Source organism: Diadema setosum, chromosome 3, assembly GCF_964275005.1.
Source record: "Diadema setosum chromosome 3, eeDiaSeto1, whole genome shotgun sequence".
Classification (NCBI taxonomy): Eukaryota; Metazoa; Echinodermata; class Echinoidea; order Diadematoida; family Diadematidae; genus Diadema; species Diadema setosum.
In genome coordinates this window covers 5,917,613-5,933,340 of record NC_092687.1, presented here as the reverse complement: position 1 = coordinate 5,933,340, position 15,728 = coordinate 5,917,613, and the positions used below count along the sequence as shown (strand labels likewise).

The window sequence follows — 15,728 nt, the reverse complement described above, 5'->3', positions numbered from 1 at the left end:
ATTTTCCTGCTTTTGATTAGGCAAAAGGGTGTATCTTTACATACACCCTTGACGTACAATGACGTACCAGGATAGAGAACTACATGATTTGGCAAAAGGGTGTATCTCTAGATACACCTCTAACCGTGCACGCTGGGGAGAGCTTAAAGATTTGGCAGATAGGTGTATCTTTAGATACATCCATCTGCCGAATGAATCATGAATTATAGTTGCGAAGTATGATAAGGCAGAAAGGTGTATCTTTTATACTCTGTGTATATTATATACTCTGTTATACGTGCTGCTGGCATGTATGTGTACCGTTTCACCGGTCGGTGCGGTGGCGGGCCATGCTCCTGACTCAAACTGGCAGCCCGTTGCACTGCAGGAGTTTCTCCTTGTTGCTAGTCGGTGAGTAGATAGAACCTAATATCTAGAAGTTCAGATCTAACGTTTGTCCTAGACTTCTATGGCCACTTCTATGCCATTAGATGCGCAGATTCGTAAAATCTAGTATGTTGAAATGACAGCTTTTCCGGCAAGTGTGGCTGTGGGATGAGAGTTCTCTACGCTTCAAAATGACAGTGATCCCTGCACTGTCCGTGCTGTGCAGTGCATGTAGAAGCCTGTACATAGTGTAATGGTGTGTTGTGTGACTGTAAGATCGGCTACCCATTACGCTATGCGAATGGGGCTGTTACCTAACAGACATTTAGTGGCAGTTACACACAAAGGTCTAGAGAAAGATATGTCCCTGTCTTTGGAAATGATACTTGGATGTACTGCTAAAAGTGCTCAGTGGATGCAAACAGTTAAATGATCCTACCTGAATTTTCACATTTATTGAATTTATTGCAAAAATTGGGAGCAGCATGATAACTGCGTTTTTAAGAACAGATACATGATGTGCAAACAACTGCCTCTTTGTTTGCTAAAGCATTCAGTAGAGAAAACAAACGAACCTTTTGTCGAAAAAAGGGGCACAAAGCTAAAAATATAATGATTCATCTCATTGGAAGTAGAAGTTTTTGAAAAAAGGGAGGAGAAGGAAGAAGAAAAATTCTTCAGCTGTAGTCCTTAACCATGCATATCCATGAGACCATGTTTTGTTAATATTTAGACTCTAGGGTGAGTTGTAATTTGCGCACATTTTTCTATGTTTGATGAACAAGTTGTGCATCCTGATAGTTTTCTTTATTGTTATTTTTTAAAATCTTTTTGTAATAATGAAGTAAAGATTGTCAAGAGTTAACATTTGATTAGAAATGGTCTCACATACACCCTTCTCCCTACAAAATCTCTGGTATATTTTGTTATCGTTTAATTTGGCAAAAAGGTGTATCTCTATACATACACCTTTTTGCCAAGTTAAATGCACGATTTCTCACGGTGTATGAGAAGATACACCTTTTTGCCAAAATAGCGTGGGTTGCAGTCCCTGTAAACGTGATTTGGCAAAAAGGTGTATCTCTATGCATACACCTTTTTGCCAAGTCAAATGCATGATTTCTTACGGTGTATGTGAAGATACACCTTTTTGCCAAAATAGCGTGGGTCTCAGTCCCTGTAAACGTGATTTGGCAAAAAGGTGTATCTCTATACATACACCTTTTTGCCAGGTTAAATGTATGATTTCTTACGGTGTATGTGAAGATACACCTTTTTGCCAAAATAGCGTGGGTCGCAGTCCCTGTAAACGTGATTTGGCAAAAAGGTGTATGTCTCTAAACATGCTAAAAGTGCTGATTCTGAAGTATTCTTTAAAGTTAGATGCAAGAAAATTATCAGGAAATGAAATTTGAAGTGTATACTAAATCATGAAATTGAATCCCTGAGTGTTGCACAGTTTAGGTGGCTTCTACGCTCAAGGAAACTGCCAAAACTTTAAAGTCGATTTTCTCGGCTTTGTAGTCGCTGTAAAACGGCAGACATACACCTTTTTGCCAAATCACGACCGCGCTCCTTGCCACACATAGCACTACCGTGGCTCTACCGAGAGCGGCCTGGAATGTCTTCTATTGACATCAATTGACATTTGACATCTATTGCATCAATTTACATACTTAAGTGCTTATTTTCAAATTCCATGCTATTTACCTCAGTGGAGGAGAGCGTCTGTCACTCCACTCGTGACAAATAACCCCCCATTTAAGATGACAGTCGCTCTGAAAAAAAAAAAATCCAATGTCTCTAGCAGGTAAGTACTTTCTCACCATTACTCTTCTAAATCAAAAACATTATACTCCTTATAGCAATTCACTGCTTCATAACTTCACTCGTCGTGATACATTACAGACTACTGTTCCAACTATCTGCTGCTGTGCAAGGAGACAGTTTGTATGTGTATTCTATTAAACCAACAAACTCCATAGTATACTATACAACCTCATTTACTCAATCAATAACATAAAACATACATCATATCTCTTTTAACACTCTTTTGCATTATTATACCAGCCACAATTCAATAACAGAATTACCTTTTCGCACCGCACAATACAAAATTGACACTATCGGCACAATTTCAACAGACTCTCTTTGTTGGCCAGTATAACATTGGAGAATATTGTGATACCTGCGTTAAACACTTATTGTGTGCATTAGCTGTTGTTACAAAATAAAATGGAGTGCAAAACCTTCTTATGCACGGTATTTACCGGGGTGTCTGATTCAGAGTTGTCAAATAATTCAAGAGATGTATGAGTCAACTGCATGTCTTACCTCATACTCATCATACATAATGTGTGTAATACTATAGCTTTCCAATATACCTCCTAACATACAATGTTTATATATAACAATAACAATACACTCATTGCAAAATTACGTTGTGATTAAACTTACATATAGTAGAGATAACATGGGCTGTGTACACCTATATTTCTACTCAATAGGGCATCTGCTGAGGTAATCAGGCCCAACATTCTCTGACCCCTTGATTACCTGTACACGATACTGATATGCCTGCAGTGCAAGCGCCCAGCGCATTAATCTTGGATTTTGCATTCGCGCGTGTGTTAGATGAGCAAGCGGATAGTGGTTCAGTTTGCAGCTGGAATGCTCGGCCATACAAGAAGTACGATAACTTTTTGACCACCCACGCAAGAGCTAGACACTCGCGCTCAGCGATTGGGTACACGCGCTCGCGTTTAAGCAGTTTTCGAGAAGCGTTTCGAGAATAAGTTTTCGATGTCGTGCCCGATGATGTCGGTCCGTCCCGGGACATCGGTCATGACGTCCGAGAACTCCAGCAAGAGGGATTTTATCTCCTTCACCTTCACCTCGTCTAGCTCGTCACTGCACTTCACGTCATGCACGCTTTCCGACGCTTCGATGGAGGGAGATGAGATGGGCACCGATCCGTCATCATCTACCTGGTCGTCCACGACGCTGACGTAGTTCACCTCCAGTTGTCCCTGGTGTTCGCTCTCGACATCGTTGACTTTCGCGACTTCTCTCACAATGTACCATTTCATGAGATTGGCGTGGTACGTCCTTTCCTTACCGTTCACAAGCAGTCGGTAATCGTCTCTGGCGATTCGCTGCACGACTTCGAATGGACATCGCCATTGCATTTGCAGTTTATTCCTCGTCGTAACAGGAGTAGCACTTTGTCGCCGCATTCGAAGCGTCTCTCTTTCGTCTTCACGTCGAAGTGTTTCTTGTACTTTCTCGATGCTTACGACAGCTTCTCTTTGGCGAGTTCACACGTATGTTCGAGTCGGTTCTAGAGGTTGATGACGTACTGGTAAGTAGTCTTCGTTTCCTCCGCGGGGACCTCCTTAGTCCACATCTCTTTCATTACAGTCATGGGTCCTCTCACCATTCTGCCGTATATGAGCTCAAAAGAGGAAAAGCCAAGGCTTTCGTGAGGCACCTCTCGATATGCGAAGAGAAGAGCTGGCAGGAAGCGGTCCCAATCACGAGGTCGTTCCTGGCACATCCTCCTCAGCATCTGCTTCAAAGTGCCGTTGAATCTCTCGCAGGCTCCGTTAGCCATCGGGTGTTATGGTGTCGTGAGAAATTGCTTCATTCCCAAGAGTTGGGCTGCCTCTTTCATCACACCTGAAACGAATTGAGTGCCGTTATCAGACAGTATCTCAATAAGAATGCCTAACCTCGAGAATACTTCAACTAACGCCTCTGCTACTCGTTCTGCTTCGATTCGTGGTAACGCTACCGCCTCTGGGTATCTGGAAGCAAAATCGATTGTCGTCAGGATATATCCATTCCCTCTTACGGTGATCGGTTCAAGTGGTCCGATCAAATCGACCGCCACTCTACGAAAACATATATCAATCAAAGGGGGGATGGTCAGGGGTACTTTCCCTATCTTACCCTTTGGCGTAGTGCGTTGACATGAATTGCATGATGCCCAGTAACGCTTGAAATCGGCTTGAATCCCTGGCCATTAGAAGTGGGCAGGAATCCGGTCAGCAGTCTTCTTTGCCTGCAAGTGACCTGCCAAAGGGGAGTCATGAGCTAGTCGGAGTACTTCACTGCGATACGGCTGGGGCACCACAAGCTGCGTGAATATTTTTTATTTCTCTCTCGACGTAGGGAGACCTGTATTCACGGAAGAGAAGATTGTCACGACAAAATATCTGACCTCACTTCCTTTCCCTTCAGCCTTAGCCTCACATTTCTCCGCCAACTTTCGAAGTTTCTCCAACATAGCATCTCGTGCCTGCTCTCTGATAATCTCCTCCCTGGTTGCAGTGATCGTCGGCTGGTCTGCTGATCCTAGTTTCTTCCACGGCCGTTCCTTGGATTTTTTCATGCCTCTTGTCTCTACTGCTGCACTTTCATTGGTTGAAGGAAGGGGTGTCTGTGGCTGTTTCACACTCTCGTCAATGTGGGGACGATTACGACTGTCGGAGGTCGTTGTGATGGCGTTCTGCGTTGTCCCTTTCGAAGACTCTGCTTCCGCGGACTCTGCCTCTGAACCAGAGGTCGTCATCTTGTCAGCTGACGGCTTCTCCCTAGCATCATCTCCGCTCCATCCGATGTCCCCATCACCAGGCTGCCTAGCACCACTAACATTACCTATGATTAGATCGTACATGGGATTCGCCATACATAAAGCATGTGTTGTTCAAACAAAGTATGGTGAATCGATTTCAACTTTTGCTAGTGGCACTTTTCTCACAGCGCCGTCTATGAGCACACAAGTTTGAATCTCACCAGTCAGCTGTGATTCCTCTATCAGTTGACGTTTCACCACTACGGTGTTGCAACCAGTGTCTCTCAGCACCTTCACTCTTTTACCATTCAAAATGCCTTCACATGTCGGCATGTCTGTACCTACGTTACACCCACCGCTAAGAAGGGGTAACTCGTGACCACACATCAGTTAAACAGAAGGTGTGCCACTCATTCCTCTCACACATGTTGCCCCCGTTTGTTTTGACTTTGGCACATACTGCTTCTCAGTTACTTTCGACTGGTCAGTTTTATGGTCTGGACGCTCAGAAGCAAAATGTCCTTTCTTACCACAGACAAAGCAACCCTGGCTGTCACGTGACGTGGTGCCCCTTCCTTTGCTTGGCTTGCCTCGTTGCCCTGGTTACGAGACTTATTATCGTCGCGTGCGCGTTTACCTGAGCCGCCGTGCCCGTGTGCGTCCCGATACCGATCTGCGATATCTGCCATCTCTTTCACTGATCGTGAGTTTCTCTCACGAATGAATACAGATAATCCACGATCACAACTTTCGAGCAGCTGTTCACGCACCGCTAGTCCTAGTAGCCCTTCATAGGACTTACTTGTACCCGACATCTCTACCCATCTAGTAGCATATCCGGTTATGCGCGTTGCAAATTGACCAAGTGATTCGCCCATTTTCTGCCGCGCCTCTCGAAAACGTTTGCGAAAGCCTTCCTCAGTTAGTGCAAACTGCCGCAAGAGTGTATCTTTCAGACTATCATGGTCATCAGCTTCATTTGCCGGTAAGAGAGAATAAACCTCCAAAACGCGCCCGGTCAAAAGGTTCCCCAATGCAGGAGCCCACCATTCTTCTGGCCACTGAATTTGTTTTGCATATCTCTCAAAGCGCAACAGATAAGCGTCCAAATCGTCAGAGTCAGCGCGAAACGCCGGCAAGCTTGGTAGGCTACTCCTTACACTATTTTTCCCTTCTCATTAACACTACTATGTTGAGCTATTTCTAACTCAATCCTCTTTTGCTTGGTTATTTATTCCCTCTGCGCCTGTCTTTCATCTCTTTCTAACTTTTCATCTAGTCTCTTTTCTTCGAGATACTTATCTCTTTCAGTGCGAGCAAACTCCACTAGTTCTGTAGCTTGCAGTCCACAATCTTTACCTAATTGTATGCACTTCTCTAATTCCATAGTGGTATCTTATACACACAACAGGAGGTTACACAAATCACGTCTCAAATGGATTCTTGTATGAATAATCCCTGCCAAGTTCTCTCCAGCGGACGAGCCCCCAATTGTCACAGAATTTGCCCGATTTCCATCCTTTTCCATTCTTTTGGGTGTCGATCGATCGCAGGGTCATGCACTGCTTGTTGCTCTCCTAAAATTATTGTTTTCTCTCTGACAACGTGGCTGAAATGACATCTGAGAAATAATTTTCACCCTGACGTCGACGATGTCGAGCTCAAGAAACATTGGATAAGCTCTGTTACCACCAACTCCGTTCAAATAACTGAATTTTGTGACAACTTTGAAGTGGTGACGATGCCCTGTGACACGACAAGGCAAGAAAACACGACATCGGACCACAGCTGGCCCCGGCAACTCTGCGGTAGATTCCATTCCCACCGGTCCTGAAGGGAGTTCAGCTGGTCATCCAACCGACACCACGGACAATCAGTCAATAGACAAAGGAGACAATGACCTTGATTGTCTCCTATCTGAAAAGATACGGCGTGCCCTCCTCTCTCAATCTGTCATGGCGGCCCTCATTCAAGCCGTGAAAGAAGCCATATTGGAAGATATCACTCAACAGGTATACGAGTCCCTCCGCTTGGACATGGAACGACAAGAGAAAGAAGTTCAGGCTCTTTCCAACCAGCTAAAACAACTTCATCGCAGACTTGATGAAGTCAACGAGGAAATCGACGACCAAGAGCAATATAGTCGGAACTACTTAGTCATCCATGGTCTCCCCGAGAACGAGAACGAGAGCACAGACACCGTCATCTCGCAGTTCGCCAAGAAGGAATTGGGTATCGACCTCCACGCCAAGGACATAGACATAGACATAGACTTACACAGCGACCTCGACAACAAGCCGACAACACGCGAACAAGTCGACCTCCGAAACCGAGAGCCGCCATTGTCCGCTTCGCCACGTACAACGCGAGGCAACTCGTCTACAAGTCCAAAGCGAAGCTGAAATGGAAGGGAATCTACATCAATGAATATCTGACCACCTAAAGGCAACAACTCTTGATGATACTCGTGTATCGTTTGTAATACCTCCGTGCGAAACAATCAAAACGCACTCCTCTGTGTCTCGTGTAAGTCATGGTGTCATTTGAAATGTACACCCTCAAGCATCGCCATTTTTAATGAAACATGTGATTGGATATGTGACAAATGTTTGTTTTGTGAGCTACCTTTTTCTACTACTGAGCGAAATCCTGGTATTGTCAAATCGAATCCGTTATACCCTTGTATATATTGTTCCAAACAGAACTGTTTACGTTATAATTTATTCTGTTGTACATGTAATTCTGAAGTGTTTCCATTTAATCACTACGATAGTAATGATCAATTTCTGTGGTAATTATTCTCATATTTTAAGTTAAATGAAATTGTTGATGAAGAAAGATTCTGCTCCCTCTCTGTGAATCATATGAGCATGAACAAGTTTAATCCGATAACCAATGATTTTAATGCTGCATTGAGTGCCTACGACAGTGTCAATGTCTCCAATTTTTGTAATCATTTGTTCTGTGAAGATTTCCTTCACAAAACTAAGGCAACTTCTGATGATTTTGCATTATTACACGTAAATGCAAGAAGCCTTGTCCGAAACAATGAAGAATTGGAACTACTCTTATTTGCTGTAGACTACAAATTTACTGTCATTGGTATTTCAGAAACCTGGTTTCGTAATGATACATCAATTGAGTCTTTCTCTTTCAATGGCTATACACTCGTTCATGTTGACAGACCAAACAGGCAAGGTGGCGGCGTCGCCCTCTATGTAAGAAACGGTGTGGAATTCACACTCTGTTCTAGAATGCCAGCCAGTAGTAGTGTTTGTGATTCAGTGTTTATTGAAATACCGCAAACAAATAAATCCATTATAGTAGGTTGTTGTTATAGAGTACCTAATACTGACATATCTATTTTCACGCAGATTCTCTCCGACTACCTAAGAGATACCAATATTGGTAGTAAAGATTTTTATTTGGTGGGCGACTTCAACATTAACTTACTCAATTATGAAAGAGATAACAAAACAAATGGTTTTCTCGAAACACTCTTTCAGTTTGGTTTGTTCCCCTCTATTACAAAACCTACAAGAATTACGCCCCATACAGCTACTTTGACCGATGATATATTTTGTAATTGTATTGATATAGATTACAAGAGTGGTTTTTTATTCTGATATTTCAGATCATTTTCCTATATTTCATGTCAGTAACCAAAACAAACCCCAAATGTCCAACAAAAAATGGACAAAGACAAGATTAATAACCGTGAATAAGATAGATCATTCTATCCAGCAGCTCCAGTCGGTTGATTTGTCTGATATCTATGACACTGACAATGTTAACAAATCGTATAATATGTTCATTAAAAAATTCTGTCATTTATATGAAATGTGTTTTCCGTTAGTTCGAGTTGCTATAAAGAATATGTCAAAGCCTTGGATAACTCCGGGAATTTTGAAATCAATAAAACGGAAGCAGAGATTGTACAGAGCTTATATCAGAAACCCAACTGATAAAACACGCAAGGCTTATGTCATATATAAAAATAGTTTGACGAATATTATTAGACTATCAAAAAAAGAGTATTTTCACAATAAGTTTATCTCTGTAAAAGGTGACATGAATAAGACGTGGAGACACATGAACAATCTGCTTGGCAAAAAGAGTAATAATCTTCCTACAACTATGTATCATCATCAAGATAAACTGAACACCAAAAAGTCTATTTCCGAAGCGTTTAACAAATACTTTTTGAATACTGGAAAACGTATCCGTCAGCATATCCCTATGACAAACAAGAATTTTGATAAATTTCTCCCAACACAATCCTTCTCTTCTCTCTTTCTCAAACCAACAACAGTCTCCGAAAGAATAGATATTGCGTGCTGTATGAAATCATCAGCATCGTCTGGACCTGACGAAATCCGCAGTCAAGTTATTATGAAGTGTATCCATTATATTGCTGATCCTCTTTGTTTTATTTTTAATCAATCCATGACTCAAGGTACGATTCCAGATAGTTTGAAAATAGCAAAAGTAGTTCCCATTTTCAAGAAAGGAGACAAAAACAGTATAGAAAACTTCAGACCTATTGCCATTTTACCCATTTTTTCCAAGCTCCTTGAAAAAGTACTCCACGCCAGACTACACGGTCACCTTGTTCGCAATGACGTTTTGACACCACAACAATTCGGCTTTAGGAAAAACTACTCAACTGAACTCGGTGTACTGAACTTGGTGAACTCAGTATCTCGCGAAATAGATGCTGGTAACTATTGTGTTTGGGTCTTTATGGATCTTACAAAAGCGTTCGACACCCTCGACCACCACATACTGTTACGTAAACTGAAATGTTATGGTGTACGTGGTATTGCTCTTGATTGGTTCACCAATTACTTGACGAATAGAAAACAGTACGTTGTGGTGGACGGTGTTAAATCCAGTTTTGGTAATCTTTGTTGTGGTGTCCCACAGGGATCAGTTCTGGGACCCCTTTTGTTTCTTGTTTATATTAATGACATTGTATCTTCTTCTAATATAGTCGAGTTTTTATTATATGCCGATGACACAACAATTCTCGTATCCTACAAAAATCTGAATGATCTTATAACAAAAGTTAACGCAGAACTGGTTAATTCATATGAGTGGTTTAATTGTAGTGAATTATTTTTGAATCTTGATAAGACCAAATATGTTTTGTTTAGAACAAGAAACAGAAAAATACCATGTAACCACCTAAATGTATGTATAGGAGGTCACGCTGTGTCAATGGTGGATGATATAAAATTTCTTGGTGTTGTATTAAAAAAAACGAATATCTTTCCTGGAGGCCTCACATCAGTGCCATTTCACTCAAGATATCAAAAAGCCTTGGTGTTCTTAGAAGATTGGAGCACACTTTACCCCCAAACTGTACTTAAAATATTGTATAATACTATCATAATGCCACATTTGAATTATTGTAATATTATCTGGGGTCATACATACAAAAGTCAACTTTGAAAAATAGAAATACTCCAAAAAAAAAAAAAGACAGTCAGAGTTATAACTAATTCTTGTATTTATGCCCAAACGAGCAGCCTGTTTTCTCAGCTTCGTGTATTACCTATTACTGATTCGATATCATTTAATTCTTTAGTCTTCATGTATAAGCTTCACGCTGGATTATTACCAAATGTGTTTAATGATTTATTCGTATCAAATAGTACTGTTCATTTGTATGATACCCGTCTGAGAAACTCACTGCGACAACCAAAGGTAAGCACAACATTACCCCTGAACTCATTCCAAGTAAAATTCCCCAAACTATGGGATGCTCTTCCAGAAGATATAAAGCGTAGTTCTACTTTATCACGATTTAAGAGATTGTCCTTTAATTTGCTCCTTCCGAGGGAAAGTTAAATTGAAAAAAAAAAAAAAATCATTGTCATCCTAGTCACACTTGTACTCACATGAATGAAATGATTGCTTGCGAGCACCTTGGTTTCTACTCTTCTTTCATCTCTCCTGCATTTTCGCTGTTGTTTTCCACGGTATCTGTGCATATATATATATTTATATATGCATGCTGTTTTTTCCCCTTTCCCATTCCCACCAAACCAAATGTACAACCTTGAAATGTATATTAAATATTTTGTTTGTTTGTTTTAGATGTATGTTGATATTTAAGCATTACTGGGGCCCCTATTTATAAGCACTGCTTCTCCTGGGGTTCCCACCATCAAGTTTAATTGTTTTCTGCTTTGTTTTTGTTTACTTTGTACAGAGTTATGTATCTTTGTGTATCTTTTTATTGTATACTCTTAAATTGATGGTGAATAAAACTGAACTGAACTGAACTGAACTTATATGGAAATAAACGGAACAAAGAAATTTTCATAACCACTGAGAACTGTTGGCAGGCTGTAACTCATACAAGACGAAACGGAGGATACAACGTGCATTTAGTTAACTCAAATATTGTAATTGTCTATAAGCGACTTTTGGTTTTACAGCAAATTATAAAAAGGAAAAAAAAACGAACATAAATTCTTTCTGCTTAGTGGCTTTCTGGCTCTTAGAATTTTGTGACATTAAACTTGAAGTGGAATTATTTCACCTCGATTTTGGCAGTCGACGCATGTATAGCTTACGACGATGATGTATGACAAGATGGGTTGGTGACGTATATGACGATGACGGTGTAAGTCGATGACGGGGCCCCGTTACGCTGGTGCTGGTATGGACTCGTCACGATTACCGTTCGCGTGGTCGCTCTCCCGACGGACATCTTCGCGATGTCTCCTCAGCATCCAGGAATGAAGTTCAGTCGACAGTCTATGCTCCCTTACTGCCTCGGAGCTGGTCAACAGTCATAGACGCCAGTGGAGGAGAGCGTCTGTCACTCCACTCGTGACACTCGGCATGATTAGACGAATAAAGCATTTATTTACCCCGAACCAATTAAGCAGATTATACTGGGGGTTTGTTCTACCCCATACAATGTAGGCTACTGCTCTACTCTTTGGTCTTTAAGATCCGAATTTAATCATACTACTATAAACAAATTGCATAAGCGTGCTGGCTGTATGGTTAGTGGATATACTTGAGATACCCCATCTGATCAAGTCTTACAAAACCTCGGGTGGTGTACTCTCAAAACACTATATAAGAAAAATATCGCCATCATGATGTACAAATGTGTGAATAGCATTGCTCCATCAATATTGTGTGAAAGGTTCTGATTTAACGATAATGTATCTTTGCGGATAACCCGCAATTCAAACAGAAAGTTATTAAGGAAGCCAATGTGTATTTTTTTAATCAAAAAACCTTCATTAATATCGGAGAACTATGGAACTCTCTTCCTGATGAATGTCGAAACGCAAATTCGCTTTCCATATTTAAGAGTGAGTTGGGTCATGTTACATCTCTACAGTAATGTCAAACTAAAAAAAAACTGTTCGTACCCCAGCTCAGTGTAACAATCTCGTCACAGTCATGTTCTTCACGTTGCACTTATGTTGTACTTGTATAATGTTGCCTTTTTTAAGCTCTTGCCGCGCAGTGCACCTACATACTCAAACACTCATCGTACTTACAAACCTACATACACATACACGCATACACACACAAACACACACACACACATACAACGAACACATATACACATACACACACATACACAAACAACATCAACATAATCATAACTCTTCAGTACATTACCATAGGATTGGCAGATTTGTAACTTCACTTGTTTTTTAATTGAATTGAAATTGTGTTATTTCATTGCAGTTACATAAATATGTATATATTATATATTAATGTTTTTACAGTTCATGTATGATGTATAATAATGTCCACTGAATTGTTGTATTCAGTTTTAATTGTTGTTTGATGAGTTATATATTCTGTAACATTTTACACCTAAATGTGTATATTATTTATGCAATGTTGCGTATTTTAATGTTCTGTATTGTACATTTTATGTGTTGTTTATAAAAAGGGCCTTGCTGCAAACCAGACCTTGCTGAGCAAGCAACCCTTTCAAAATATGTGAAATAAATAGATGAATAAAATAAACCTGTACTCGCAAAATGTCAACATTGCGATTTGACCCCGGAAACTTTTACCTAGGTCGTAAGGTATATCAGTTGAAAGATACTCCGAGGGCTTGTCCGCACGGGCAATTTACTCCGAACGACTAGTCGTGGTAGCGAGATAATCGTGAGAAAACTCAGGAATATCTCGTTCGGAGGAAGAGGTCGTGCTAAATTCCTCCGATTGGAGGAAGTTACAACGACCTTGTTCAGACGGGCACTACTCTGACCTTTCCTCCGAAGTTACTCCGACAAGCTTCCTCCAACCCCTCCTCCAAAGTTACTCCGACCAAAACTACCCTCGTCTGAACAAAGATTACGCCAGCCATTCCCCCTTCCTATTTTCCTATCTGTTCTGTATTATGTACGAGGGTCGCATGCAAATCAAGCAGTGCTTAATCTGTAGCCCTTGTGTGTTATTCATTGCATCGCTGATAAGTTTTGCTGTACATGGTAAAGGCAATGAAGAAAGATACGTTATCAAAAATTGATGTTTATGTATATATGTGTTTGGCACCAACAATGTATACGATATAATTATGTGAATGTATCTGGATGAGCAATTATATTATGCAGGAACCAGTATACCAAAACAAATCAATTCAAAATCGGATCAAATTTCTGTCCGTGGTTGTCTCTTAGAAAAATCGACTACACAAAACATAAGAGTCACAATTATCCTGAATGCCATTACACAATTATTCCTTCAGCTTACATTTGTATCATTCGATAATCTGTTATGGTTAACATGTGACATAATTTTGATAAAATAGTTAAAACCTCACAGATTGTTTATCACATGATCATGACACACATGTTTTGTTATTTTTTTGTTTTCTTTTTCTTTTTCTGTCGAGGCACGGAAATGACTGCTTACTTGTGTCTTTTTCACCCTCTTACTGTACTACATAGCTGGAATCAATGATACACTTTGGAGGACCTGCAATCTCGCCTGATGCATCACAAGCCTACGCCACGAGCATCTGTACCATGCCAAACCTTAAGACTTTGGAGCTACACGATGTCAGGATAGCAGACGAGTTCTTTGTCGCCCTCGCCGAATCAGCATCAAGAGCAAGGGTATCTCACATTGCATTACTGTTTGTTTCTCTCAATGGTAATGTCATACACAGAACAAAAGAGCAGAGTTCTGTGTTTATAACTTATGTTCATAGTAGGTAAAATCCAACGTTTGATAAGGTCCTCCGTGATACAAAGACTTTTTTTTTAGTCTTTCCAACAGAAGCTGAAAGTTTTCTCGCCATAAGGGCATGATAGCTGTGGGTTCTATATGTTACAACAAAACCATTTTTGTCCTTGATAGTCTCTAATGAAAATCGAAAAGACGAAACATTAATACCCCAAAAATTATCCTATATGTCATTAAACAATTATTCACTCATCTTACACTTGTATGATGTGTTAATCTTTTGTGCTTTACGTGTAGAATTATATAATAAAGTAATAAAGCCTGTGAATAATTCCTGACAGATAGCTAATCTCAAGAATATAATTATGATGTGCTTGTGTGTGTTTTTTTTCTGTGGAGGCACTTAATGATTTCTTACTTGTGTCTTTTTGTCACCCTCTTACTGCATTGCATAGCTGGAATCGATAAAACACATTGGAGGGCCTGATATCTTACCTCATGCATCACAAGCTTATGCCAAGAGTATCTGTACCATGCCAAACCTTAACACTCTGGAGCTAGGTGATGTCAGGATAGCAGACGAGTTCTTTGTCGTCCTCGCCGAATCAGCATCAAAAGCAACGGTACGTCACATTGCATGACTGTTTGTTTCTCTCCATTGTACTGTTATACACAGAACCAAAGAGCAGAGTTCGGTGTTTTCTTTTGTTCATAGTAGAGGAAATATAATGTTTGATCAGCATCAGGAGCAAATGTATCTCACATTGCATGTTAATATCTCCCATTTACTGCCATAAAATGAGCAAAAGAGCAGAGTTCTGTGTTATCGTTTATTCATTGTAAAAAAAAAAAATGTTCGATAAGGTTGTCTTTGGCACAAAGACTTTTTTAGTCTTTTCAACAGAAGTTGAAAGCTTCTTTGACATTAAGGCATGGCAGGCTGTGGGTTCTTCCTGTTACAACTACTTTGAAAACTATTTTTGTACGTTGTATTCTCCGACAAAAAAAAAAAAAAAAATCGACAAGATGAATCATGTAATTATCATGCATACCGTTACGCTATCATTTTTCCATCCTACATTATTTTTGTATCATTTCTAAGCCTGTTATGGTTTACATGTGACCTTCTCTGATAAGGAGATAAAGTTTGTAGTGAAATCCTATGTGATGTCATAATAGCAGACGAGTTCTTTGTCGCCCTCACCCAATCAGCATCAGGAGCAAATGTAGGCCTATCTCACATTGCATTACAGTTCGTTTATCTCAAAGGTAATGTAATACACTGAACAAAGAGCAGAATTTTGTGTTATCTTTTGTTCATAGTAGAAAAGAAAAATACAATGTTTGATAAGGACTTGTCCGTGCTACAAAGACGTTTTTTTTTTTACTCTCTCCAACAGAAGCTGAACGTTTCTTTGACATAAAGGCATGACGGGCTGTGGTTGTTCTCTTTACAACCATAAAACCATTGTTGTCCGTTGTAGTTTCTTAGGAATGGTTATCTTTCGTATGATATAGGTTTTCCCGGTCAATTTCATACTTTTGTCACTCAAATTCATTAATGTGCATTCAAATTCACGCAGCGCACGCACGCGAAAATATTCGG

General features: G+C 40.3%; 1 protein-coding gene across 1 annotated transcript in view; it reads left to right on the top strand.

The window, feature by feature from the left end:
- LOC140226687 (uncharacterized) overlaps window positions 1-14,763 on the top strand; it is an 86,781-nt gene extending 72,018 nt beyond the window's left edge. Inside the window, exons 13-14 of the mRNA XM_072307127.1 lie at window positions 13,885-14,052; window positions 14,578-14,763. Of these exons, the coding sequence (XP_072163228.1) occupies window positions 13,885-14,052; window positions 14,578-14,763 (354 nt within the window). The remainder of the gene's footprint in view (window positions 1-13,884; window positions 14,053-14,577) is intronic.
- Window positions 14,764-15,728: the final 965 nt, after the last annotated feature.